At 44.8% G+C, this 27716-nt stretch overlaps 1 protein-coding gene across 13 annotated transcripts in view; it reads right to left on the reverse strand.

The window, feature by feature from the left end:
• KCNT1 (potassium sodium-activated channel subfamily T member 1) overlaps positions 1-27716 on the reverse strand; it is a 183846-nt gene that overhangs the window by 30617 nt on the left and 125513 nt on the right. For all 13 annotated transcript variants that reach the window (XM_033137688.1, XM_033137690.1, XM_033137689.1 and 10 more), the window contains 7 exons: positions 26232-26368; positions 23818-23881; positions 22602-22710; positions 18165-18273; positions 15323-15472; positions 13412-13650; positions 7622-7838 (listed from right to left, as the gene is read on the reverse strand). In XM_033137688.1, coding sequence (XP_032993579.1) covers positions 7622-7838; positions 13412-13650; positions 15323-15472; positions 18165-18273; positions 22602-22710; positions 23818-23881; positions 26232-26368 — 1025 coding nt within the window. The remainder of the gene's footprint in view (positions 1-7621; positions 7839-13411; positions 13651-15322; positions 15473-18164; positions 18274-22601; positions 22711-23817; positions 23882-26231; positions 26369-27716) is intronic.

The following is a 27716-nucleotide window of genomic DNA, read 5'->3' on the forward strand; positions in this document are numbered from 1 at the left end:
TCCCTGCCACAGTCACATTGACTGCAGGCCTAGTTCGAATCACAGATTCATCGCAATTGCTGATTCCAGGATTTTCAACTGTTCCTTGTGTCCTAACAAAAGGTTTGGAAATTGCCAGACTCTATTTGCTTACTTCCACACCTACAGCTCCTGTAGACTCTTTGCCTCCTCAGGCAGCAATGGCGCTAATCAAGATTACAGAAGAACGCCCTCATCTCGTCTTAGAAATGGGTGGACGAAAGATCAAGGGTCTTCTTGATACAGGCGCAGATGTCACAGTGATCGCCAGAAAGGATTGGCCTGACCAGTGGGCAACGACTGTCACCCAGGAAGTCTTCGGAGTCGGAGGTTTCGAACCCGCCCACCAGAGCGTGCATCCGATTACCTTCCAGTCAGACTCAGGCTCCATGGTGCAGCTCCGTCCACTTGTTATGGATGTGCCTATCACCCTTTGGGGTAGAGACTTATTGTCTAAAGCAAGAACTGTTGTCCATACGCATTTTTGATGTGGGCCTTTGCATCAGCGCCAGTACATGCTCTTCCACTCACATGGAAGGAAGGACCCCCTGTATGGGTCGACCAATGGGCGCTGACGTCAGAAAAGCTCACTGCAGCAGAGGCCCTAATCAAAGAGCTGCTACACCAGGATCGCATGCAACCCTTTACTCTCCGTCAGTACCTCATGGATAAAGCTCCACAGTCATTGACCTTAGAGCGTTCCCTTGATAGTCTTAAAACTGTCCTTTGCTATAAGCCCATTGCGAAGTTCCCCTGGGAAGTTTCACTGCTTGGTAAGGTGAATTCTCCTGTCTACAAGTTCTGTTCAGCAGCATCTTCAAGCGCTCTCACGCCGTTGAAATTTTCCTTTGTCTCAGTGATCCAATCGTCAACCATGGGACGCTCCTTGCTATGTTCCGTGCTGTCTTTTGCATGGGCATTCTGTTGGCTGGTTTTGAATGGTACTCACCGTGCCTACAGATTGCTGCCATCACTTCTTGCAGCATACCTGTTTCCAACCAAAACCGCAAACCCTTTTCACCTGCTTTCTGTTGCTCTCTACCTGATTGCAAATATGCTCCGCATCTCCCCAGGTATTCTTCTGGAGTATCTTTTCCTGCATCAACCAAGAACTCTACTACAGGCTCTTCAGGCGGTTCCTCCTTGTGCTCAGAAGTACTGTCTTCCACAAGGAACTCTTCACCTGAAGATCAAGTCATGTAACCCTGCGTGGTACTTGCCAGCCTGCATCTTCAACGACAGCCCTTGTTGCTTAATCCTTCTCAGCGGAGGACTGTCCTTACTTCTGCGGAAAAAACTCCTACTTCCCACACCCTGTTTGTGTGTTCAACCCCATTCTTCACTCAAGAAACACGCTGGACAAACTTTGCGTGAAATTCGATATTCCCTTTTCATCGCAAGCCGTGATGTCTAACTCTGGTTGTTAGCTATTCGCTAACTTCTCAACTTCCTGTCAAATGCAGCAACTCTTCAAAAGTGCTCAACAAATAGCACCAGTTGAGTTCTGGGCAGTTTGCCTTACCCTCCTACTGCCTAGGCCTTTTGTTTGCCCCTGGGCAGCCCTCTGATTCCTGGCTGCCTGGCTTTGTTCCAGTTACTCTCTTACCTGCATTCACTAGCAGATCACCTTGATTTGCTTGCTTAACCTCCTTTCTTCTACAGGTATCGTTGTTTCTTCAGAACTCGATGTTTCAGTACTTTCCTGAGCTCCATGAACTTTTCCTGAGTTCCAGGACTATTTCTTCTACATGGTCGTGTGTAGTCGGAGAAGAAGACGACCGGCAACTCATTCATCGTCTTCATCCTCCTCTCCAACACCATTTTGCAGTTCTAAACCTGTCTTGTACTTTATATTGTACTTGTAAAAATTGCATATTTACCTTTGTATGCTTCTTGAAATATCCGCCTCGCATGTTACATGTGTTTTCAATATAGCTTGGTGATTAATGATATGGGTGTTTATATATATGAAACTTTTCTGAAATGGTTTCCATTTAGAGCGTCACAATTTTGATGATATGGAAATGTTTATGTAAGGTCAAAGCATCGTCTTTGTGCAGTTCTAGTCATAGACATATTCATGCATATATGTTTTATTTCAATAATCCTAAAATCTCCTCGTTGTGCTTACAAAAGTTGTAATACTTATACACCTTATTTGAAATATTTTCCTTGGTCAAAGAATTGGATTTGTTCAAGATATATATGTCAAGTCTGGTGGCATTCTACCCTCTTGGTACCCCTAATTTCTTTTGAAAAATCCCCCTCTATATGCTACCTCTGGCAGTAAACCAGGTTCCCAGCTTTTCCCTTCACTCTGTTTCCTGCTGTTGATGGGAGACCCTTATGTAGCTGGTTTAAATCCCATCTCGTTTCGCTGGAAACCCTTGCGTAGATGGTTTAAATCCTCATCCTGGCTGGGACACCTTTATTTAGGTAGCTTAAATCCCCTCTTGTGGCGAAACACACTTGTACTTAGGTGGCTTAAACCCCCTCTCTGGAATCGGACCCTAGTTCCCCGTTACCTGTGGTCGCTGTGGTAAGTCCAGAATCTAAAGTTCCCTCGATTCTGTAGCCTCAGAGCCACAACCCTTTTCTGTTACCTTATCCATTTTTCTTCAGTTTTCCAAATAAAAATTAAAAAAAATGGGGGAGGGGTCTGGGTAGGCTATGTAGCCCCAGCTCTAGTTATACTTTAATTTTGGGTCCCGGATCGGGACCTCTCTTATGTTTGGGCAGTCGTTATCCGTTATTTTTAATTTTGGACCTGTATCAGGTCCTCTCTTGTGTTTGGGGAGTAATTTGTTGTTTTACGCTGCACGCGAAAGTATACATGTTTATGAGGTGATTTGTTGTGTTACACTACATATTGAAGTACTTATATATGCCTAAAAGGTTTACAGTGTATCGGATCGATCACTTTTTATGTTCGGCTAGTGGTTTGTTATTTTCATGACTTTATTGCTACATTATTGTACAAGTATTTCCTCCTATGAGGGGGGTGGATGTTGATGGTTTTGCTGGTGTTTATATCACAGTTTTGATGTAGACTTTGATGTGGACACTGTCAGCATGGTCGACGTTTGCCTTTTCATGTCAAGGTCTATATCGAAGCAAATGGTAATGTTTGTGTCAGATAAATGCTTATGATATCTCTAACCTTCTTTTTTTATATAACTAAATCAAAATTAATTTAATTTAAAACAAAAAAAGAAAGATGATATGTCGGAATACGTTTCACGGATCCGCCATGGATTCATATTTATTTGGTTATTTTATGAGTTTTTCGAGGTCTACTTTTGGTATAATTGCGCGTAAAAGCGAAAGTGAAAGCATGAATGAATAGTGTGGTTCACTTACGAGATTAATCCGCCTTTATTTTATAGTTCCGGTCATGTTCAAAGTTGTTAATGAGCGTTAAACTTGCTTCCCGCCCTTTTGGAGGGCAGCAACAGTGATTTTATTGGTTAAGGCATTATTGATGATGTCACGTTTGTTCCCTAATAAAAGGCAGAGGCACCCCGCTTAGGCACGTTCACGTTCAGTTTGGGTTAGGCGCGTCGTCGTCGTTTTTCTTATGTTCTTTTAGTTGGGTTTTAGTTGAAGTCAAGTTTAGTTTAAGGGACTAGGAGCGGGCTGGATGGGTTGGATGGGTTTTTCTTTAGTTAGAGTTAGATCGCGGAAGATCATTCGGTTTTAGTTTTAGATAGGTTCTTTTAGGTTAGCCTAGGGTTAGGCCCGCGGAAGATATTTCGGTTTTAGTTTATTTAGTTAGCCTCGCGGAAGATTGGGCGCGCAGGGACTTTAAGCTTAGGAGAACTTAGCTTAGGGGACGAGCCTATGCGGGTTCTGCCGAAGCCACTAAAGATACAACCGGTGTCTGTCTTCCTTTGGGGTTAAAGGGGGGAGTAAAGTAAAAAATTTTAATTTCTTTAAACTGGTCCGTCTATTCAGAGTCAGGGTATATATTTTATTTCACGAGGCAACCGTTCATTAAAGAAGGCAATTAGGAACTCACACTTCATCGGAGTCGTCAATTGGCTTACTCAACATCCTTCAGACTGTGAGACTTGGCCGGCGACCGTGCTCAAAAGCACGCGGAACGCTGGCCGCTTTCCCCGCAACTGGTACCTCGTGCATAACCAGTCCAAGGCCGTGCACGAGGAGCTCCAGCACCCAAACCCCGACAGTTTCCATTTCCACACACAACGACCCTTGCAATGGGGGAATTCCAGGAAACGTAAAATGGTTGCAGCAAGCCCAACAGCATACTCTCCAACATTTCCCCAATGAAAATAGGGACATCCTATTCCATAATAAAATGAATACTAATAATTTTACTATGTATACCCCAACCATCTCACTGGGTTGCCCCAGACACTCTGGGCGGCTTCCAACATATATACAAAGCCCAATAAAACATTAAACATTTTTAAAACTTCCCTATATGTGGCTGCCTTCAGATGGCTTGGGGTGGGGTGGTCAGATAACTCCATACCCTCCAATATTTCTCTGATGAAAATAAGGACATCCTACCACACCGTACGACATTTCTCAGATGAAAATAAGGAAAAGCAGGACATTCCGAGATCAAATCCAGACCAGGATATCAGAATACTTTGAGTCAATCACAGACAAATCCACCCCTGACAGTCCCTGAGGTACCCCTGACCTAAGTTGTCCAGGGCTTTGTAAATTTACAAGGACCTTGAGCCTGGCTTGTTAGTAGATGGGCAGCTAATACAGATGCTTTAATAATTGCATCACATGTTTCAGCCAGATTGCCCCCCCCCCCAGCGTTCTGGCCACTGCATTCTGCACGAGCTGTGGCTTCCAAACCAGGCCCTAGGGCAGCCCCACATAGTGTGCATCGCAGTAACCAAGCCTTGAAGCTTCCAAGGCATGGGCTACAGTGTTCAAGCAAGGCTACTGTATATAGTAGATGCATTTGATGAACACTTTATCCTAATGTACGCATTACTGTATGCATTTTATGTCTGGAGAACTGTATCACAAAATAAGGAGAAATGCAAACTTCAAGAGACAGCTGCATTTCAGGTTACGTGCTGGAAGCACAAATTAGGTAGATTCACATCACACTGTGGAATAAAATTGAATTTCTTTCCCCATCCTCTATCCCATGGGTAGGCAAACTAAAGCCCCGGGGCCGGATCCGGCCCAATCACCTTCTAAATCTGGCCCGCGGACGGTCTGGGAATCAGCGTGTTTTTACATGAGTAGAATGTGTGCTTTTATTTAAAATGCAGCTCTGGGTTATTTGTGGGGCATAGGAATTCATTCATTTCCCCCCTCCAAAATATAGTCTGGCCCCCCACCTGCATGCACATACCTTCCAATTGTCCCTATTTTTCCAGGGACAGTCCTGGAATCACAGAAGCCATTTTGGTTTCTGATTTGATCCTGGAATGTCCTGGTTTGCCCAGAGAACAATTAAAAGTGGTGTGTTTGTTTGCGTGTCTTTGTGTGTAGGTGCAAGCACGGAGTCGTGTTTATACTGAAAATAAAATTCCTGCACCAAATGAAGGAAATGGCGAAGCACTCCCTACAATTTTGACAGGAAAGGCCAACAACCCACTTCAAATTTTTTCATTGCAATGGTTTAGCAGTAAGTCATTTCTTAGGAAACATTTGGAGTGTTTACTGTAAATGGAGTCCTGCTCTGTCTACTCAGAAGTAAGTCCCACTGTATTCAATGGAGCTCACTCCGAGGTAACTGGGTAAAGACCCGGCAACCTTACACTACAACCCAAAGTATTTTTTTACTCAAAACTAAGTCCCACTGAGTTCAATAGGATTTCCTCTCTGGTATGTTCCTCATTATTCTCAGTTTCCGTTCTTGTTCCTATTATTATTTCTCGCCTTTTTCTCGACAGGGACTCAAGGCAAAATAATAATAATAATAATAATAATAATAATAATAATAATAATAATAATAATAAATTCATTCTGTTTATCTGTGGAAGGTGTTGTACATGACTCTTTCCCTCACACATTTTTTTTCTTTACAACACTTCTGTGAGATAGGTTTGGCAGAGAGGTTGTAACTGACACATGGTGACTGATTTAGATGTGCAGAAGATGTATCTAGGTGTGGGGAGATCAAACTTGGCAGAGGTTTCCTGATGAAGAATAGAACGTCCCTATTTTCATCTGAGAAAAGTTGGAGGGGCTACAAAAGTCTGTGTGTATGGTAGGGTTGCCATACACCCAGAATTTCCTGGACACATCCAGCCCATGTCAGCAGTGTCGTTTTTGCTGATTTTACTTAGAAATAGCTGGAAAGTGTCCAGGTTTTTTGTGATTTTGCAAAAATCTAATCAGATTGTGGCCAAAAAAAAAAAGCTCAATAACTTTTCTGTCCAGATTTTCATATTTTGAAATATGGCAACCCTAGTTTTTTTTTTGAAGGGGTGTGTGTGGAGGGGGGAGAGACATTTAACTCAGCCCCATACTAATTTTGCAAAGCATTTATGGAGCGCTCTAAGCAATTTAGCTATTACAAATGTATCCGGAAGATGGCACTGTGGTGCCACTTTAAGAAAACCATCCCAGAGTCCTTCACCTCCTGCTTGCTCTAGTGAGATCTAGGCAGAAAGGAATGGAATAGAAAGAATGCCACCCAGGAACAGAGCTGAAATGGAGCAGAAAACTGTTAATGGGAGGCTAATTTATGCAAATGGCCCATTAAGTGCAGGAAATAATAATAAATTTGCACGGCAGTGCTCCACAGAACAGCAAGTTGGCATCTTGCTGGGTCCTTTAATACCCAGAACACCATCCTGGAGGCACTTTCCGCTCTGCTGCACTCTAAAAAGCCCACCCCATTTGTTGTGTGCATGTGTCTTGGAAGCAGCATGGCTCTGATCTTGGCATTTCAGCAGAGGGGTGCAGCATACGTCCACCAGGACTTGAGAACACCTGGTCCCAGGTTAAGAACTGTAAGGCAGGGCTGGACCGAATGATTAAAACATACATTATACTGGCAAGCCTCTGCAATTCTCTGGCCTTTGCCATAGCTTCCTGGCATGTTCCTTATGGAGGAGTTAAGCGAAGCTGTTGTGCCCCTGGCGGGTCATGCGCTTCAATGCATGTAAATGATGCCCAGCTAGCTAGAACTGTCCTTTGCTGGACACAAGGGGAAGATAAGATGAAGGCAAAGGGTGACATAAGCAAATGCTCTAGAATTCCCCAGGATTAAAATTCTCATGCGTGTACAAAACTAATGTATCAGAAAGAAGGTTAGGCCAAATGCTGCCTTCCTGACATGCTAACTGCCCAAGTGTGGGGAGCTTTTTAATAAAAAATGGGAGGGGGGAGATGACACCATACAATCCGTCCAGCCGTCTAATGTGGTGCAATCCAAGAGCCAGCTTTACTACTCTGCCACTTGCAACCAACCCTAAGAAATATATTTCATTTGTTTGTTTGTTAAATGTCTATACTGCCCTTCATCAGAGGATCACGGGGCAGTTTATAATATAACAACACAGAAATACACATCATAGCAACAAACAAGAACAATACTCCCTCTCTCACACACACAGTTTAAAAGGCCATAGATATGAACTAACAGCTCACTGACTCGATAACAGTGAGTCCTTCATCATCCGACTGAGTCATCTCGTCCTCTGACTGGTCACTGAGCATGTCACACGGCAAGAGGGACGAACTGTCGGCCACCTCCAGGACAGGGGCGATACTGGGCCTCCTTTTCCCAGAGCCATTTTCTGCTGGCAAGGTGAGCTTGCTGTTGTTGATGGGGCGGCACTCTGTGTTCTGCAAATCCATGGCCACCGTGCCTGTGGGACAGACGGAAGAGGTAGCATCACGCACTAAAGGCAGCCACTACAGGTAAACCAATGCCCATATTACACTTTAAAAAAGAACACCTATTTTTAATTTTTGCTCTACATTGCAAGCTGCCTACAGCAAGGGTGAGAAGCAGCAAGCCTGGGGTTTCTGCCTGGCTGGAATATGTCATTGAACTCTGAACATGCCTCTTGCTTGTCTGGATGTGGGATAGAGAGGGTGTGTGTGTGTGTAGAAATGGGCCCTACTTTACAAAAGGTCAAAATTATGTTTGTTGCTCTGCTGACAGGAGCGAGCCAGGAGTAAACCACACTGTACACGTTGGAGTTAACTGTTTATTAGCAAGAACAGGATCTGCACAGACTTGGTGGAGTGTCAGGCCTAATGAGCACAGGAACTAATCCCTGGTAGGTCTTGCCCTCATGGATCAGATGCCAAGGCTAAAGATCCCTGCCTCCTCACAGCTGTCTATGTATCCTCCTCTTCAGAGTCTATCTTTGCTCCTCCCACCACATGCCTCTTCTGGTTCTGGGAGATTGGGGGGGGGAGGAGCTTGTCGGAGCAGGAGGGGGAGACACCCATGACTCCTTACCAGCCAAACTCATCTCTGCCTCTCCAGATTCCACCTCTGCTTCTGCTTCAGTACTTCTCTCTGCCACTGACTCTCTCAGCTCACTAAGCCCTGTTACCCCTTAAGCTTGTGACGCCTCCTCTTCCCACTCTTCTCTTTCTTTCTTCTCATTGTTGTCCCACTACCACTCCCTAGGCTCTGAGCCTTCTTCCCTTGGGGATTCCTTAGCTGGTGCCTCCCCCCCCCCAATTCCTCTGCATCCAACCAGTCCATGACACCTGCCCATTTTAGCCTCTGGCTCCACCCACCACTGGCATGTGGACCTTGGAAGGTTCCCCTGAAGGGAATAAGGCCCTCAAACAAAAAAACATGTTTCCCATCCCCAGCCTAGACAGCCTTTGCTATTAGGTGACCTAAAAACAACCCAGATAAAGAAATCCATATAAATAAATAAGACTCCCGCTGGAACAGATTAAAGGTTCACCTAGTCTAGCAACCTGTTTCCTACAGTGGGATGCCAATGGGGAACCCACAAGCAGAGCTAATAGGCAGCAGCCCCCTCCCCACTACCATTTTTGCTACCTAGTAACTGGTATTCACAGGTATACTGCCTCTGAACATGGAGGTTGTCTTTAGCTGTCATGACTAGAAGCCATGGTTCTAGTCCCCATTGTTATAGCTCAGTGGCAGGCCATCTGCTTTGCATATAGAAGGTCCCAGAGTCAATCCCAGGCATCTCCAAGTCAGCCTGGGAATGTCACCAGCCTGAAACTCTGGAGAGGCACTGCTTGTCAGTATTGAATTGCATACACCAATGCAATTCAATATAAGTCAATATAAGTCTGCTCCCTTCCCCCCCCCCCAAATCCTTCCATCAGTGCCCCCTCCCCCAAATAAGCTCCTGCGGTGTAAATTCTTCCCCAAATTTATGGTAAATTATTTTGGAAATATCTGATGAATGTCTGTATATTTATTTATGCCCCACATTTCCTTCAAAGGTGGTGTAAATAGTTTCTCTGCTCCCTATTATTTTATCCTCACAACAACCCTGTGAGGTAGGTTAGGCTGGGAGGCCGCGATTGTCTCAAGGTCACCCGGAAAGCTTCATCATGGCTGAGTGGGGATTTGAACCAAGGCCTCCCAGGCCCTAGTCCAACACTCTTACCACTGCGACACCACATTGAGCAGGATGGGTCAAAGAAACTCATTCTTTACATATTCAGCAGCACTAACATCTCCAGCAGGTGTGTGCCTGTGTGCAATTTATGCAGATCTGTTTCAGGTAAAATGCAGACTGCTCTTTATTCTGCAAAGGTGGCCCTAATTATCTGGATTGCAGTTTGACAGAAAGCAGCAGGAAAGCCCCACCGCGCCTGGACTTCTGGGTAACCTCTTTGCTGAGAGGGGTGAATCAGGGCTCCATGGGAAGGCCAGCAACAGATTCTAATTGGTGAACCCGAGGAGAGAAAAGGCAGATGATGAAAAGAACAATCTTTGACTCTGTTTGGAGGAGGAGAGCAGGAAGGGAGGGAGGGAGGGAAAGCCTTATAATGAGCTAACAGAGTGGGCGGCGGAGAGGCAAGGTTGTATAAGGGAGGAATGATTCAGGAAAAGCATAAATAGCACTCCTGTATTTCACCTGTGGCGCTCCCTCTGCCTTGCAACAAGACAAGGATGCAGGACACATATTCAAAGGGCCCGTTCGGCTGTAGGGGAAATGCATAGCCACTGAGGATGAGTCTGTGTATTAGGGGCTGCAGTGGTGGCTTGCAATCCTTGGGGTGCCACGCGGGGACGCTGAAGGTAGGGGGAGCCAGAGCCAGTATTGGGCAGTTTGTCACCATCAGGGATGCTGTAGCATCAGATTTCCTGAGTTGGCAGACGGGTCAGACTGAATGACACCTTTGAGGGCCCTTCCTTGAGACTCCATCTCTTAACAGCAGCGCCTTGGTATCTATCACCGGTGGTGCCTGGGTGGAGCCCAGCAGGGACAGAACCAGAGCCAGTGGCATGCAGAGCCAACTAATTCAAGCTTGCTCCCGTACTTCTTCCTGTTGAGTTCTACAAGAGCAACACAGAAACTAAGGAAGGGAAGGAAGCAGACAAGCTGTGCCACTCCCTGGACAGGCTATAGGTAAGCAAGCAGGCAGGGGCTGGGGATGGTTGAGAATGATGGGGCAACATCCTCCCTGAATGTTTAAACTTCACACTGAGGTCCAGCTCCGAGGTGCCTTCTGGCGGTTCCCTCACTCCGAGAAGCAAAGTTACAGGGAACCGGGCAGAGGGCCTTCTTGGTATTGGCGCCCACCCTGTGGAACACCCTCCCACCAGATGTCAAAGAAATAAACAACTATCGGACTTTTAGAAGACATCTGCAGGCAGCCGTGTTTAGGGAAGTTTTTAATGTTTGAAGTTTTATTCTGTTTTTAGTGTTCTGTTGGAAGCCGCCCAGAGTGGCTGGGAGTATAAATAATCAGGGACGTGGGTCACGCTGTGGGTTAAACCACAGAGCCCAGGGCTTGTCGATCAGAAGGTCGGCGGTTTGAATCCCTGCGACGGGGTGAACTCCCATTACTCGGTACCTGCTCCTGCCAACCTAGCAGGCAGGCAGGGGCTGCCTGGGTTTGAGATTTGTCTTAATGAACCAAACTCCACCAAATGGCTGTATGCTAATTCCAGAATCAGAAGCACCATACCTCTGGGTACCAGTTGCTGGGGTGAGAGCACTGTTGCACTCATGCCCTCCCTGCTTGTGTGCTTCCTATTAGGGTATCTAGTTGGCCACTGTGAGAACAGGATGCTAGACTAGATGGGCCTTTGGCACTTCTTATGTTATTGTGAATCTGCTGCTCTCTCTGCTCTTAATGCCAGACTCAGAAGTTCACAACATAGCCTTTGAATATTTGCTGGATAATCTGCAAACATTTGATATCTGCATCTGATAGTCAATGGCCATTTTTCTTCAGTATTTGATATTAGGCAGATAAAACTGGACGGCCGTCATACAGTGGTGTGCAGTATTTGAATAAGAAAAAAGCCTGCGAAAATCAGGGCACCGGTGATTTGTATGTGGCCTCTGTTTATATGCCAAATAATGAAGCAAATTGGGGTGATTCAGGGCTTTCCCTGCCCCAAATGTTGAAGCACAATGCCAATAACCCCCATCCCCAAGACGGATCAGAGCCCCCACAAGCCTTGTGTCTATTCTGTACTTTCTGTATAGTTTGTTGTTGTTGTTTTGGTCAATGGGGCTTTGCTGCCTGTGACACAACGAAGGGACCTGAATTGTTCTTTGTTAAAGCAACATTGTTTTAAGCTGTTTTTTAATATTGTGCTTTACCATTGTTACTTGCCCTGGGACCTTAGGGTGAAGGGTAATAAATTATAATAAAAGTAACAACAACAACAACAACAACAACAACAACAACAACAACAACAACAACAACAACAACAACAAAAGAAAAAGAAGGCAAGCCTCAAAATGGTACTGGAAAGTAGAAATTCAGAAAATCAGAAAATGCCCTTATAATATGCCCTTACAGAACTGTGCATGATTCTAGATTCAGGTAGGTAGTCGTATTGGTCTGACGGAGTTGAAATAAATTGTCCAGTAGCACCTTAGAGACCAACTAATTTGTTCTGGGTATAAGCTTTCATGTTGTTATCTGAAGAAGTGTGCATGCACATGAAAGCTTATACCCAGAACAAACTTAGTTGGTCTCTAAGGTGCTACTGGACAATTTTAGAACTCTGCATGGTGGAAGATGGGGACAAAACTAGACTTACCTGGTGCCCCTCTCTGCCTTCTGCCCTGCCAGCCCCAGTGGGGACCAGACAGCACTGCTTTTATACTTTGTGGTAACCATTGACTGATACAGTTATGCAACTAGTGCTTTTCTTTCCCTTCATCAACTGCCAGCTGAGTACAGCCTCATTTTCTGGGAGATTAATCATTCTGACACTTATTTTTTTGTACAAAGCACCCCTCTGAGGAGGACCAAGTGCAGCAGCGCAACAAGTAAATAGCACTTTGCAAATATATTGGCATTGTGTTTTGTGGGTAATAAACTGGAGCAGGAGATAAGACTGATGGAGGAAAAAATGGGAACACAATTTGCTTGGATTTTGAATTTTCGGCTGTGCCTTCGGATGGACAAGCTACTGCCTGCTTCTGCCTTTCCTGCCACTTCTGTCTGATGGCTCACATGCACTGTCTTGAGTATGAATATTGCCAGCTCTTTACTGCTCCTCTCCAAGCTGCTAGCCCTCATGACTGTAGGAAAGGATAGATGAGATAAGAAAACACAGAAAAAACTAATATGTCCTGATACTGCTTTTACAATAAAGGGCTGGGTACAGATTTTGGAAGGGGGGGGGGATGGTTAATGCAAGGCCAAACTACATGGTTTCATGAATGCACAAGTCTGTAGGGTTGTTTGTTTCTAGAACCAATGTTTCCAGCAGTCTTCTAGACCACCAGTATTCTGTTTCATTGCAAACCTGGTAGACTTGAGACCTGTCCTTTAAGGGTGACACGTAGCGTAGCATGCAGATCTGGCTTGCATGGGCTAAGGGCCAAACCCTGTCCATCCAGTCGTATAACAGTGTTAGTAAACTTTTTCAGCCTGGGGGGGTCACATTCCCTTCTAGGCAACCTTCTGAGGGCCACATACCAGAGGTGGGCAGGGCAAGAAGCAAAACCAGGCAGAAGAATGAATGTAAACAATAGACTAGTTTCTACACACACACACCTCTCTCCATCCTCCATCCAGGCAAGCAAGCAAAAGGCATTATCAGAGTTCAACACATCCCAGCCAGACAAAGACACTCTCTGGGTGCAAAGCAGGGCCAGTGAGGTGTGTGGCCTGAGGAGAGTTCTGAGAGGTAGATAGAGACTTTGTGGGCTGCATTCAGCTGCCAGACCTGAGGTTCCCCACCTCTGCTATAGGGCTATCTTGCAATGAAACCTTGAAAAGGGGTAGAATAACTCACCCATGCTGGCAATGATGCTATGGACTGGCAGCCTTGACGGCCCATCATAGATGCCTCTCCCTGCAAATCCTTTCTTCTTTTGCTTCTCCTCCTGCTTGAAGATGAAGGCCGAGTTCTCCTCCTTCGTGATGTTGATGTAGAAGCATGTGTCGGAGGCACTCAGGATGTGCCGCGGTCCTGGGTTGAGGAGGATGCTTTTATTATCCTCCCTTTTCACACCCATCAAGCAGACTCCATACCTGAAAGGAGCACCAAAGAGGTCTTTGATAAAGCCAACTACAGTGGCACCTCGAGTTACAAACGCTTCAGGTTACAAACTCCGCTGACCTGGAAGAGTTACCTCAAGTTGAGAACTTTGCCCCAGGATGAGAACGGAAATCGTGTCCCTGCGGCGCAGCGGCAGCAAGAGGCCCCATTAGCGAAAGCACGCCTCTAGTTAAGAGCAGTTTCAGGTTGAGAATGGACCTCTGGAACGAAGTAAGTTCGTAACTAGAGGTACCACTGTACTTGTCATGATCCAGTCCCAACGAAACTACAAACTGCCATCACGGGACGGCAAATCAATGCCACAGTTTGCTTTGTTCTGTATAATTGGCTTTTTGGACTGATGCAAGCATGTAATGAAACCTGTAATACATCCGGAGAACGGGTCTCCATTTGCCTACTTGCATTATTTTCACCAGGGTGGTGGCATTGATTTGTCGTCCCGTGATTGCTCCATGTACACGGCTTTGTGTTTCCAACCCAAGATTTATTGAAGAACATCTCATCCAGTTCAGCTTTGATAAATAGCTTTGAAAAACTTTTTCATATTCTTCAGTGCGCTACCCTTACCGTTGTGGCGGCAGCACGGAGTTGCTGTTCCATGATTGGACTTACGCTATGTGTTGAACGGTTCATTAATCCAGTTTGTATAACGTTTATTGTATATGTAACTTGCTAAGATAGATAGAGAATCCCTCCACCGCCACTGCAGCCACAAACAGAGGATCCTGACACCGTCCGTCCGGTTAACCCAGCACCAGGTGCCAGTTAGCCTTCCTTCACCCCTGCCTACAACCCCCACAATAACCCTGTGAAGTAGATTAGGTGGAGAGTGAGAGTGACTGGCCCAAGATCACCCAGTGAGATTCATTGCTGACTGGGAACTTGAACCGTGGTCTCCTAGATCCTAGTCCAACACTCTAACCACTACATCATCTTTAAAGCAGCTTTGTAGACATTCCTTGGCTGGAGGACTGCATTGCAACATTCGGAGGAGTGTGCATATGGAAAGACAGCTGTGTTTCAGCTCTTGTGTTGTTTTAGAAAGTGCAAATTAGGAAGGGCTGCATTTAAATGTGAGCTGAATTAGATTTTCTCCCAGACTCCTACCTAGGTGAGAGACAGGGATGCCACAGGGTTAAAGACCATACCTAACCATATTTAGTGGAATTGATGGGCATTCTCTGATTTTGTAATTTTATATGCTTTCAAGTGTTTCCCCCCCCAAAAAAATTACTTAATGTACTTTAACTGCATGCCAGCAGCCTTGTACTCAGTGCAGTTTTGAAAGGCTCAACCCACCATCTTGATTCAAAACAGAGTCCAACTGTATTCAAACACACATGAAAGATTGCTCCTTGATCTAAAGAACCATCATGCCAAAATTGCCTAAAGTATCTTGAGAGGTGCATAGCAATAAATAAACAACATCCCCAAATATATAATAGATGACCTTTTGTGTTAACACATTGTTCCTCACTTTGGAAAGGGCTTTGTTCCTATGGAATCACAGAACTTCAAACCTTGAAGGGACCCACAAGGTTCATCTAGTCCAACCCCATGCAATGCAGGAATCCCAGCTAAATCCTGAACAGTGGAGTGTAAAATAAACCACATAGCATCACATTGTCAGGCTTTTCCTCTCACTTTTTATGGGCATGGAAGGATGCGTAGGTGAAACTTTTCCCTTCGTATTCCATGAAGAACTTGCTGTCGCCCATCCGGATGTGGTAGACCTCGTTGCCAGAGCAGCGACCATACATCCTCTGCCACTGCTCTGGTGATTCCTGACCCTCTCTGGAAACAGTTCAGAGGAGGAGAGAAAGAAAAACACCTCTTAGGAACTGGATGGAGTTGGGTCCAGAATCCATAGCATGCTCAGCATGCTTTATCTGTTTAGACAAAATAATTCACTTTGCCAAATGAGTAATGGAACCAATTGGGCATGTGCAGATGAATGAGACCTTGAACAAAAATGAATGGGGGATAATGCAAGAATGGGGGGGGGCATTTTTGGTCTGAGGGCCTTCCAGGAAACTTACAGGGGCTGGAAGCGAAAACAGGCAGACCAATGAATGCAAACTTTACCTTTGTCTAGTAGGCTAGTTTCTACACACATGCACAGCTCTTTCAACCTTCCAACCAGGCAAGCAAGAGGCATAATCAGAGTTCAAGTAACATTCTAGCCAGGCAGAAAACACCCAGGGGAGGTGTGAGGCAGAGCAGTGAGAGGTGTGGCCCAGGGAGAGTCCTGGGGACCAGAAAGAGAGGTCTCGGCCTGAGGTATCTCCAACCCTGATGTAACAAAATGGTCAAGTTCTTGTATGTCTTTATGGCTTCCAGGATAGGCACCAAGGCAGAGAAGAAACTTCCTGGAAATTGTGCTAAAAGCCAAGCCAAATGAGAAGTGATGAAGACAATTGGTACAGCCACACTTGGCTAAAGACTGGTGGTATACTAGCTGGTGCAATCATTAGGCCAACCAGGCAGCTGCCTAAGGCACAGCACTGACCTTTGAAGGGTGCAGTTTTGTACAGATTAGTTTTTGCTTTATCTGTGCTGTGAACTTACAGCAATAGCTCGAGGGCTTCCAATGTCAATGCTGCCACAAGGAGTATTTCTCTTCACACTACAACAAAAAAATCCTGGATGTGCCTAATGTTTCCATTGTTCTAAGCATCCTTCTCACACTTCCAGTGTCTGGGGCAAGTGGGGGAACGCAGTTTCTCAAAGCCCAGGCATATAAAAAACTTGCATGCATTCGACAATGTAGCAAAAGAGACTGGTTGGCTTGGCAACTATATCAGTTCAACATGCTCAAGCATCAGCACTTGACCTGAGAGAATCGGTGACAAAATTTGCGAGGGAAAATGCATGCATTGCAAGGTGAGATTTTTGATGTGCGTGAAAATGAAACTTTTAAGATAACGTAAATTTTAACATCACAATTCACAAGATTATCCAAAAATGACTTGTGCGCTAAAGTGTTTTCTTTTGCGTTTGAGAAAGATAAGATTGTTGTATTACTTGCAATTTAAAATAAATTTAGTGGTTTCAAGTTTTGTGCTTTTCATTTTTTCACCAATAAATTATTGTCTGTTTTTCACAACTGAAGTTAGCAACTTTTTTGCTGGGGTGGGGGTGGGAATGCAAGTAGTTAGCCTTGCCTAGGGCACATAATAGCCTGGCCCAGGCCCCTGGATGTATATCCCTCTATGCCATCATATAACAATTTGCTTTAGTTCTTCCTACCCTCAAAGCCTAGCCAGCCGAAACTCCAGAACAGGGAAAGTAACTCAAGATGTCATCATTCGTAATCAGCAACAAGATCAGTCACTAAACATATTTTATCTAGGCTTACAATGCATGCTTGGGTGAGATTGGCCCAGAGAGTCCATGAATCAAACATCCTTCCATTGAACGTGCAGCATGAATAAGGATGCTTTTCTCTCTCTCAATACCGGCAAGCTTTAGGCTGGGTCCTCCAGCAAATGCTCTTTCCATTCCCAGCTATCATGCTCTGTGACAAAACACTGCCTCTTTCCATCTTTCCATTTATAAAAAAGCTTTGTGGAACAATTCAGCATGGCATCATATCAATAAGAACAGGCATCCCCAACCTTCGGCCCTCCAGATGTTTTGGACTACAATTCCCATCATCTCTGACCACTGGTCCTATTAGCTAGGGATCATGGGAGTTGTAGGCCAAAACATCTGGAGGGCTGCAGGTTGGGGGTGCCTGAATAAGAAGCTTCATTCCCACTTGAAAATATAATGCCCCAGTTTCAGGGAAGGGATGTAGTTCAGGGACAAATCATACACTTCACATGCAGAAAAGTCCCTGGTTTGATCCACAGCATCTTCTGGTAGGGCTGGGAATGTCTCGTGGTTGAAACCCTGGAGAGCTGCTGCCAGTCAGTGAAGAGGAAACTGAGCTGGATAGATTAATGGGTCTGACTTGGCATAAGGCAGTCTCCTGGGTGAACTAGTCCTTTATACAGCACCATGAGAACTGGAATCACACTTTGTTTTTAGAGGAAGGGCCATAGCCCAGTGGCAGAGCAGAAAGTCCCAGGTTCGATCTACAGAATCTCTAGGTAGGTGTGGACATTTCCCTTCCTGAGACCCTGGAGAGCTGCTGTCAGTCAGTGTAGACATCAGTGAGCTAGGTGGACCAATGATCTGACTCAATATAAGGCAGCTTCCTGTGTTCCTAAAGGTTTTGGTTTGACCCACCAACATTTCTGGGTTGTATCATGCCTTCATATTATATCATATGCGTTAGCACATGTATAGAATCATATATTTTTTATGCATATTTAGAACAGGGCTAAGGAGGGAAATGGTTTAATACACATCTATTTGCAGCATTTGCTTTCAGGTCACAGAATGCAGATTCAAACCACATCCTCCCTACCAGCCTCCCCTTGGTGAGAGTGCCCATCTATCTTTACCCTGCCTGACTCTTGCTGGTTATTCAATTACTTACTGTCCTCTGGACGTATGAACAAGGAGGGTTATGAGCGTTGAGGTAGCTGGGCAGACGCAGTTCAGAGCCAGCATGGCGTACTTACATTCCTCTTCACACACTACGTGATCTGAAATTAAGAGAGGCCTTCCCATTATTCCCAAAGCACAAGGATTTGAGCCACCAAACACAGTAAGTTTCCCCTTCCTTCCCACGCAAGGGCCTCTTACCTGCCAAAGCCCCTGTTCTTTGCACTGCTGCATTTACAAGAAACCAATGGAAATACTAGTTTTGAAACTCTTCAGACAGTTTACAAATCTTCAACAAAACAGGAGACTCCCTGTTGTGCTATTGATTTTCAATGTCTGGCTAAAGCTATACAGCACAATCAATTTGCTGGGGGTGTTTTTTTTTGGGGGGGGGGTTGAAATAATTTAGCAAAACGATTGCACTGAACTATATCTCCTTCATCCCTGAGGGTGAGTAACAGGTGCATCACACGCCCATGGATACAAAAGGCTTCATAAACCATGACCAGGTGAGACTATGAGCAAAACAGGAACCTCCATTCACAAGAAGACCTGGAGCCTTTAATGTTGAGGTGGAGAATCTGTAACCCTCCAGATGTTGTTGGACTCCATGTATCATCATATTCCTCTGTTGTTGTTGTTGTTGTTGTCGTCATCATCACTATTATCATCATACACACCAACACCACTTCCTTCATTTAGATTTCCTGTCTGCCCTTCACCTTAAGGTATCAGGAAGGGTTACAACAACAGCAATAAAAAAGTCTCTAAGTAGAGAACAGCTATGGGGCTGCCACAGAGAATGCCCTCATTTGAGTTGCCACCCCACTGAACTTCTGAAGGAGGTGGAGCAACGAAAAGGGTCCCCTCTTTTGATCTTAACACCCCAGAAGTTATGTAAGGGGTGGTTTTTCAGATATTTGGAGCCTACGTCATTTAGGATCTTAAATATCAGAGTGAACAATATGATTGATTTGGTTAACAAAATATATATGTGCCACTTGGTTGCAATAGAACTTCAAAGTGGAAACTCGTGCAGGTGTTCTAGGAAAGGGGTCTGTGATCTCTGGATGGAACACCAATCAGTAATCTGGCCACCGAGTTTTGGACCAGTAAAAAATTCCAAATCTTCTTCAAGGGCAGGCCCACACAGAGCACATGGCTACAATCCAGCCTGGAGGTTACCAGAGCATGAAGTACAGTGGCCAAGTCATCTCTGTCTAGCAGTAGCTGAAGCAGTGGCTGGTAGCTACTGACAAACTTATCCTCCTTCGCCATGCTACTTTCAGGCTGCTGGTTCCTCATTGGTTCTCCCTCCCCCCACATTTCTCCCTCTCTTTCTTTGGCTTATATCAATGCAGAATAACTGGCCATTTCTTCTGAATGCAAGTCTCCCTTGCCATTTCCAAGGTACAGGAATGGGTCACAGCATGGGATCCAGCCTGTCAGCAATGTCCTCCACAGGGAGCCGAGAATCTGGTTGTTTGATGCCCTAGTTCCTTTTCAGACGTCAATTATACACAGCCAAGAAAGTACATTATCTTTCTATTCCAGCCCACCTATGTTTCCAGATAATAGAAAGCAAACAAACAAACCCACCCAGAGAACAAGCGGGAAAGAGGATGAAATAAAGGGTGTGTGAGAGTGGGTGGGGGTGTTGTGGGGTACTAAGAATTGGAAGCCAGCAAAGCAGGATGAATACCAGGGAGAAGAGAGAGACAAAAAGGTAGAAGGAAGAACTAGTCTGGCATAGCAAAAGCCTTATCCAACCTGGTGCCCTCCAGATGTTTTGGAGTACAGTACCCATCACACTGGGACGCAGGTGGCACAGAGCCTAGGGCTTGCCGATCAGAAGGTCAGCAGTTCAAATCCCCGCGACGGGGTGAGCTCCCGTTGCTCAGTCCCTGCTCCTGCCAACCTAGCAGTTCGCAAGCACATCAAAGTGCAAGTAGATAAATAGGTACCGCTCCGGTGGGAAGGTAAACGGTGTTTCTGTACGCTGCTCTGGTTTGCCAGAAGCGGCTTAGTCATCCTGGCCACGTGACCCAGAAGCTGTACGCCGGCTCCCTCAGCCAATAAAGCGAGATGAGCGTCGCAACCCCAGAGTCGTCCGTGACTAGACCTAATGGTCAGGGGTCCCTTTACCTTTACCTTTTACCCATCACACTTGACCAATGGCAATGCCGGCTGAGACTGATGGGAAATGTAGTGCAGAATGTCTGGAGGGCACCAGGTTGGAGAAAACTTGAAGTTCATTTTAAAGGTAAAGAATAATCAGAAGGGAGAGTAAGAGGAGCCCAGGAGTCACCCATCAATAGTTAGCACTTGAGCAGCAGACAGCAAGATAATGAACAAATAATATGTAAATTTAATTTTCTTTCCATTTCATTTTTCAATCTTGCATTAAGTTCTCCACATTCTATTTCAGTTTTTTCCCCCCCATAGCCTTATATTTATGTCATTGAATAGTCAAGATTGTTAGCTATCTGTGAGATAGTCTTCTACATAAATAAGCATGAGTGATTTGAACCACTGACCTTCAGATTGGCAAGCCCGAGAGGCTATGTAGTTTAGACCACAGCACCACCCAAGTCCCACATCTTTGCCTATTGCAGCATTATACATGGATTGGCATCTACTGACATAAGGGTCCCCCCCCCCATTGTGACTGACATAAGCATGTAACTAAACAGGTTTCATTGGAATCAATCCATGCTATCTTTCTACAAAATTAAGAAAACATTCTAAATAACTGAAACAATATTATATTCACACTTAGTTCTATTATTTTCTATCTGTTTTGGATATAGTTCATAAATAACCCTTTTCTATGCTATTTTTCAATGGCGTGTTTTTTTTTGGAAACTAGGTGAGTGTTTTTTTTTGTAATTTAGACTGTATGTGAAATATTTTACGTGATGGATTAAGTGTTTGGGTTTTTTTGTAAAGAGGTAAGGATCCTTCCCCTCACTCTCTTTTGTTTTTCTTTGTAGTTTAAAACTGATAAACGTAGTTTTTTTTAAAATAAAAATAAAAATATCCTCATCCAGATTTGCTGTAGTATAAGGTCATATAAAAGAACATGACGGCCAGTCTAGTCCAGCATCCTGTTCTTGCAGCCCTATGCCTCACTCCGAAACTTGGAAGCAGGACCTAAGCACAACCCCCCTCCTGTGGTTTCCAGCCTTTGTGGAGGACAAGGTTATCAGTGACTACTAGTCATGATGGCTATGCTCTGCCTTCAGGGTCAGAGACATTCAGAAGCATTACTGTTGTAATAAGCAAAAATCTGCCCTTATTCCCTTATGGGGTACACAAGAACCCTTTTTAGGTTCTCCATCGGTAGGAGAATATAACAGAGGCCAACCAGAGAAGATTGAGAAGCAAAGTCTTTATTCTCGCTGTCGTGTCAGGGTCCTTTCCTCGCACACAGGTGAGCAGGGAAGAACCCAGAACAAAGGGCTGGCTTTCCTTATATAGAAATTTGAATTTGGAGTTCAGCCCACCCCCAGAAACCTCACACATACATCACAGAAGGGGTGTAACCCAAGACCACCACCCCATACATTATGGTTACATCATGAAAGGGGAGGTCTGGTGGCAGTAATCTGAGCATCCTGGACCCTGCCCCATGCCTCCTCTTGCCCTCCACCAAAAACCCATCAAGTGAAACAGAAGAGATATTCACATTTCTCTGTTTCCCAGCCAAGTTAATCACACCCTTTTCTCTGGCACTCAGGTATCAGGGTGCCAGGGATATCACCCAGGCAGAGGGCTGCTGAGTAGCTGGAGGGGCAACCCCCCCCTTTGTTCCTGACTGAGACAAAGAAACATTTGGTCAGTTGGGAGTCAAAATGGTGTGAGGCCTGTCTGCCTCAGACATGTGGCCTTGTTTGCTTGGCATACTTATGAACATTTATTATATATATAAAAGACCCTGATATTCTTACAACACTGTCTCTGACCCTGAAGGCAGAGCATAGCCATCATGACTAGTAGTCATTGATAACCTTTTGTTTCATTGATAGTCTTCTGTTTCAGTGTATCTGAAGAAGTGTGCATGCACACGAAAGCTCATACCAAGAACAAACTCAGTTGGTCTCTAAGGTGCTACTGGAAAGAATTTTCTATATTGATAACCTTGTCCTCCACAAAGGCATCTAATCCTCTCCTAAAGCTATCCAAATTGGTGGCCATCACTACCTCCTGTGGGAGCAAGCTCCATAGTTGTCTGTTGTCTCTCCCGAATCTTCCAACATTCACCTTTATTCCCTGAGTTCTAGCCTTATGAGAGACAGGCAAAACCTTTTCTCTATCCAGCTACTCCATGCCATGCATTAGTTTATAAACTTCTATCTTGTCACTTCTTATGTGCTTTATCTCTAAAGTAAAACGAAAGAAGAAGAAACAGGACAGTGGGGAACCCTACCAGCAAATTTTACATGAAACTTATTCTCTGGCTTCAAAATCTGAACGTAGAGAGGACAATTTGGAGCAAAGTCCTTCACCGCCCAGGCCCTCAGGATAGTTTGATGATCCTACAGAAAGAGAGAGAGAGAAAACAATAATCAGAAGCCTTCCTTGCATTTATTTTCTGCATTGGACAAATTGTGTCATGTGAGTTTCACTTCTAAAACTGCAGGATGTACGTATACTTGAATCGCGCGTGCATTACAAAGCTTTGAAATGTGGCCTTTCCTACTGAATGCGAAATCTTCAAAATTGAAATCCAAAATGTGAATCTCAGCATTTCAAACTGTAGAGTTGTACAGCACAATTCTATACATGTCTACTCAGAAGTCAGCCCCACTGAGTTAATTGAGGCTTACTCCCAAATAAGCAGGTATAGGGCTGTAGGTGTCTTGGCCAGAAAAACACACCTAGTTCCCTTGACTGTTTGACTTTGGCAGGCATCCCAGATGAAATCTCATCCAAAGCTGTCAGTGTCACACGCTATACACCAAATGCAATCAAACCCCAAATAACACCACACAAATACAATTTAAAAAGAAAAAGAAAAAAAGAAACAAACCACATTGCCTATTGACAACTGCAATTCCCAGCTTAAAAGAGGTGCTTTGTTTGAAAGTTCTTCCACATTTTTTTTAAATCATTCTCCACTGAAAAGAAATTGTAAGAAATTATCAAGGAGTGACGGGTGGGTGCTGCTTTGCCAGCTCATTTCCTGCAGGTGAAGCACAGCCCTGCAGACACCAGGAGTGGATCCTCCACTCACCAGGTGGTTCTATCCTGCTGGGTTCTGCTTTGTCTATTCTACGGGTCAACTATGACAACTGGATTTAATCCATGGGCCCCCTGATGTCATCATAATGATAACAGATGATTGACAGGTAGATGGCCCCACTCACATGACAAAGTACGTCCCCAGGGGTTGGGTTGAGGAGTCAAATTTCTGGCCCAACAGACAAAAATGGTTCCCCACCCCAGTGTAGAGAATAGTTCAGAAGCTATTGGGAAAGACTATTCCCAATCTCAAAACCGCCAGGTGAGAATTGCAAGAGCAAATGCTCTTCAACTCTCCTTTGTTTGTCCAGGTATACAAAGCCCATTTTCCCCAACAGAAACTGCTTCATCAGGAAGAGTGTTAAGCCTTGAAACAGCCAAGCTGATTGACCAGGACTTACAGCAGCTGTGCGGTCCACCTCATTTCGGCTGCTCAGAATGAAACAAGCTTCCCCATTGTCCATCCTGAAAGCATAAAAGATTCTGTCAATCAGTCCCAACAGGAGGTCAAATTCCAGATAAAAGCAGGAGGGCAGAATCTGTGTCTCAAAATCCTTTATCCACAAAGCCTTTGGCTTAACCTCTTAATCCCCATCCCAATAGCAACAAAATCCAAAGTTGGGTAACTTCCTTTGATCACTTTTGTTGACCTTACATCTCCCCGCATCCTTCTGTTCTCTCCCCACACCCCCATACCAATTTGGAATGTCTACATGCATGTACAAAATGCTGGATGCAACCCACCAAATCCAATAGGACTTATTTCAGAATTACACAGCCTATTAAGTGCTATGTACATTGATGGCAAGGTACAAATAATGGGTTGTATCCCATATTAGAGTAGATTCATTGGAACTGATGGGCATGACCAGTGCCTTTTTCCTAAAAAAAATGTTTAGGGGTACTCTCATTTTGACTCAAGAAAACCACCATTTTATAGTTCAAATCGGGGAAAATAAATACAGTTATGGTAATGGACAAAAGTACAAAATTCACGAAATGTTTAGGGGTATGTGTACCCCTGTGTACCCCCACAAAAAAAGCACTGGGCATGACTCACTGTGACTCATTAATTTAAATGTGAGTACTCCAAGTAGACCTTAGTTGGATACAACTGTGTTTGTGTGTGTGTGTGACACACACACCTTTACCCAAGTAGCAACAGTTGAATCCAATTAAATTTTACTCAGAATATGCACACGTTTATAAATTTCAATGGGTTTACTCAGAGTAGGACTAGCACAGGAGATAGCTGTGGGTGCAATTCTTCCTTTGCTGACCCCTTCCCTGCAGATCCCTCACCTTTCATCAGTTGTTCCCTGGGCTGAACTCTAAGACTGTAAGTTTATTGGGGCAGAAACCTGCCTACTTTCACATGGATGGCCCTAAGTTAAGAACAACATTACTACTAGTAGTACATAAGAATATCAGAAGAGCCCTGCTGGATCAGGCCGATGGCCCATTTAGTCCAGCATCCTGTTCTCACAGTGGCCAACCAGATGCCTGTGGGAAACCTGCAAGCAACAGCTCTCTTTCCACTTGTCATCCTCAACAACCCACATACTAAGCATTACTGCCTCCAGCTGTGCAGGCAGAACACAGCCATCATGGCTAGTAGCTATCAATAGCCTTATCCTCCATGAATTAATCTAAACCTCTTTTAAAACCATTCAAATTGGCTATCACCACTGCTTCCCATGGGAGCAAGTTCCTTGGTTTAACTATGCACTGCATAAAGTGCTTCTATTTTATCCACCCTTAATCTTCCAAAATGCAGAACTTCATTGGACGTCCATGAGTTCTAGTGTCATGAGAGAGGGAGAAAAACTGTCCTCTATCCACTCTCTTCATGCCATGCAGTTTTATAAACCTCTACCACACCACCTCTTTCTTGCCTTTTATCTACACTAAAAAGCCCTAAATACTGCAACCATTCCAGAGTTTCTCCATCCCATAGATCCTTTTGGCTGCCCTTTTCAGAACTCTGCAATACTGTATGCTGCAACTCTGCACCGGTCCTGAAAGATCTTCATTGGCTCAAAGTATGTTTCCGAGCAGAATTCAAAGTGTTGGTGCTGACCTTTAAAGCCCTGAACAGCCTCGGTCCTGTATACCTGAAAGAGAGTCTCCACCCCCATCATCCAGCCTGGACACTGAGGGCCTTCTGGCGGTTCTCTTATTGCAAGATGTGAGGTTACAGGGAACCAGGCAGAGGTAGTGGCACCTGCCCTGTGCAACGCCCTCCCAGCAGATGTGAAGACAATAAGCAATTATTTTACTTTTAAAAGACAACTGAAGGTGGCCCTGTTTAGGGAAGTTTTTAATGTTTGATGCTGTATTCATATTTGGTTGAAAGTCGCCCAGAGTGGCTGGGGAAACCCTCCCAGATGGGCAGGGTATAAATAAATTATTATTATTATTATTATTATTATTATTATTATTATTATTATTACATCCTTTTTGAGGTGAGGCAACCAGAATTGTACAAAGAACTCCAACCTGCAGTCACACCATAGCATTTTCCAACCTTACCTGGCAATGCCAGGGATTGAACCCGAGGCCTTCAGCATGCAAAATATGGAGCAGAAGCCCTTCCACAAGGATGGGATAGGAAAGAGCATAACTCAGTAATTCCAATCTTTAACACACCTTCTTCCATGTGAAAAAGGAAGCAGGGAAAGGGAGGCTGTCATTCACTGGACTAACACACAGGTATGCAGGTAGACATTGGCAAACAAGTTTAAGCACCCGAATCTCACAGATCTCTTTGCGAGGCTGTGCACCTGCTAAGCTCATCTCCCCCTTCCAAACTCACTTTGCTCTCATGAGATCCTGATCTTTCAGAGCAGATCCCTGGAGATAGATCACCCGTTGAGACCACAGTGGAATCTGCAGGACTCGACGCACTTGAATATCCATCTCTGTCGGGCACAGGATCACCACATAGTAATCCTGAAAGAGAAGCCTAGGAATATTTAGGGGCACATTTACACAACTTTGGGACTGGCTTAACTGGAAAGGCTTCTCACAGGCACCCACACCCCAACAAAAAGTCTCCAAATAGTAGGTCTGCAAGGATGCTGCAATTTTATTTGTAAGGAAAACCTTCAGATCTTTTCAAAGCTATTAGTTCAATGTGTAATTCCATTTAATTCATTCATTCATTCATTCATTCATTCATTCATTCATTCATTCATTAAAAAAGAGGATCTGCAATATTGCCCAAGCAGGATCAGGACCATGGGACTTAGTGAGGAGGGTTAACCACTTCTCCATACACTGTTGTTGGGTTGTTGTTGTTTTTTTTTGGGGGGGGGTCCCTGAAATCCAGTAGAAAGAACAGCTTGTGCATTTGGAGGGGGCAGATTTTCTAAGGATCCCTACATCGGAATAAGAATGTTAACTCTCCTCTCCACTGACTTGAAACTGATTTCCCTGATCCCATGGCAGCTACCTTAAATCAGAATGTACACACCCACCGCAATTGTTTGTATGGCTTTATTTTCAATACTGTACTTACCAGCTTTTAAATTGTGTTGATTGTATCTCATTTAAAAAAATAAAAATAAATACTTGACACTATTTTATACGAACAGTTCAGCAATTTTTCCTTTGCAGTTGATGGACAACCAGTTTGCTCACCTCTGAGACCACATGAGGGCATTATCCTATGTCAGACTGTGAATCTCTAGGCAGGCCTTCGAGCCTTGGTGTCTCTCTCTTTACAACGGGGCTGCAGAGCATTTTGCATTTGAGGGCGACATACCCTAACAACAAACCTTCAAAGGGGTCAGGTGCTAGTGGGGGGGTGGGACCAGAGGCAAAAGCAGGAGGTGCAATCTGAATACATTTACAGCCATGCAGAAGTGGCTGGTTTCTACACACAAACACACACCTCTCTCTCTCAACCATTCCAGCAAGCAAGAGGTATCATCACAGCTCAAAAGTGTTCCCGTCAGACAAAAGCACTTAAGGAAGGTGTGAAGCAGGGCTGGCACACTCCACGAGGCGAGGTGAGGTGACCGCCTCAGGTGGCAGGATCCACAGGAGCAGCAGACCCAGCCTCCAAGTAATGTATCACCCACTGCGACGGGACACTCCTTCGAAGCCAAATATTTTATCTCCTCAGCAGCCCCTCCCCCCATGCTGCCTCTACAGTGGTCTCTTGGTGAATAGGAAGCAGGACTGGTCTCCTCCCACCCTTGCTCCCAATGTAGACCTTTAATGCCCCCTTTCTCCTGATGTAGATCTTCACTCACCTCTTCCTCCCTGGCCAGGGGGATGCCATTTAGTGGTTTGT

This window comes from Lacerta agilis, chromosome Z (assembly GCF_009819535.1).
Source record: "Lacerta agilis isolate rLacAgi1 chromosome Z, rLacAgi1.pri, whole genome shotgun sequence".
Classification (NCBI taxonomy): domain Eukaryota; kingdom Metazoa; phylum Chordata; class Lepidosauria; order Squamata; family Lacertidae; genus Lacerta; species Lacerta agilis.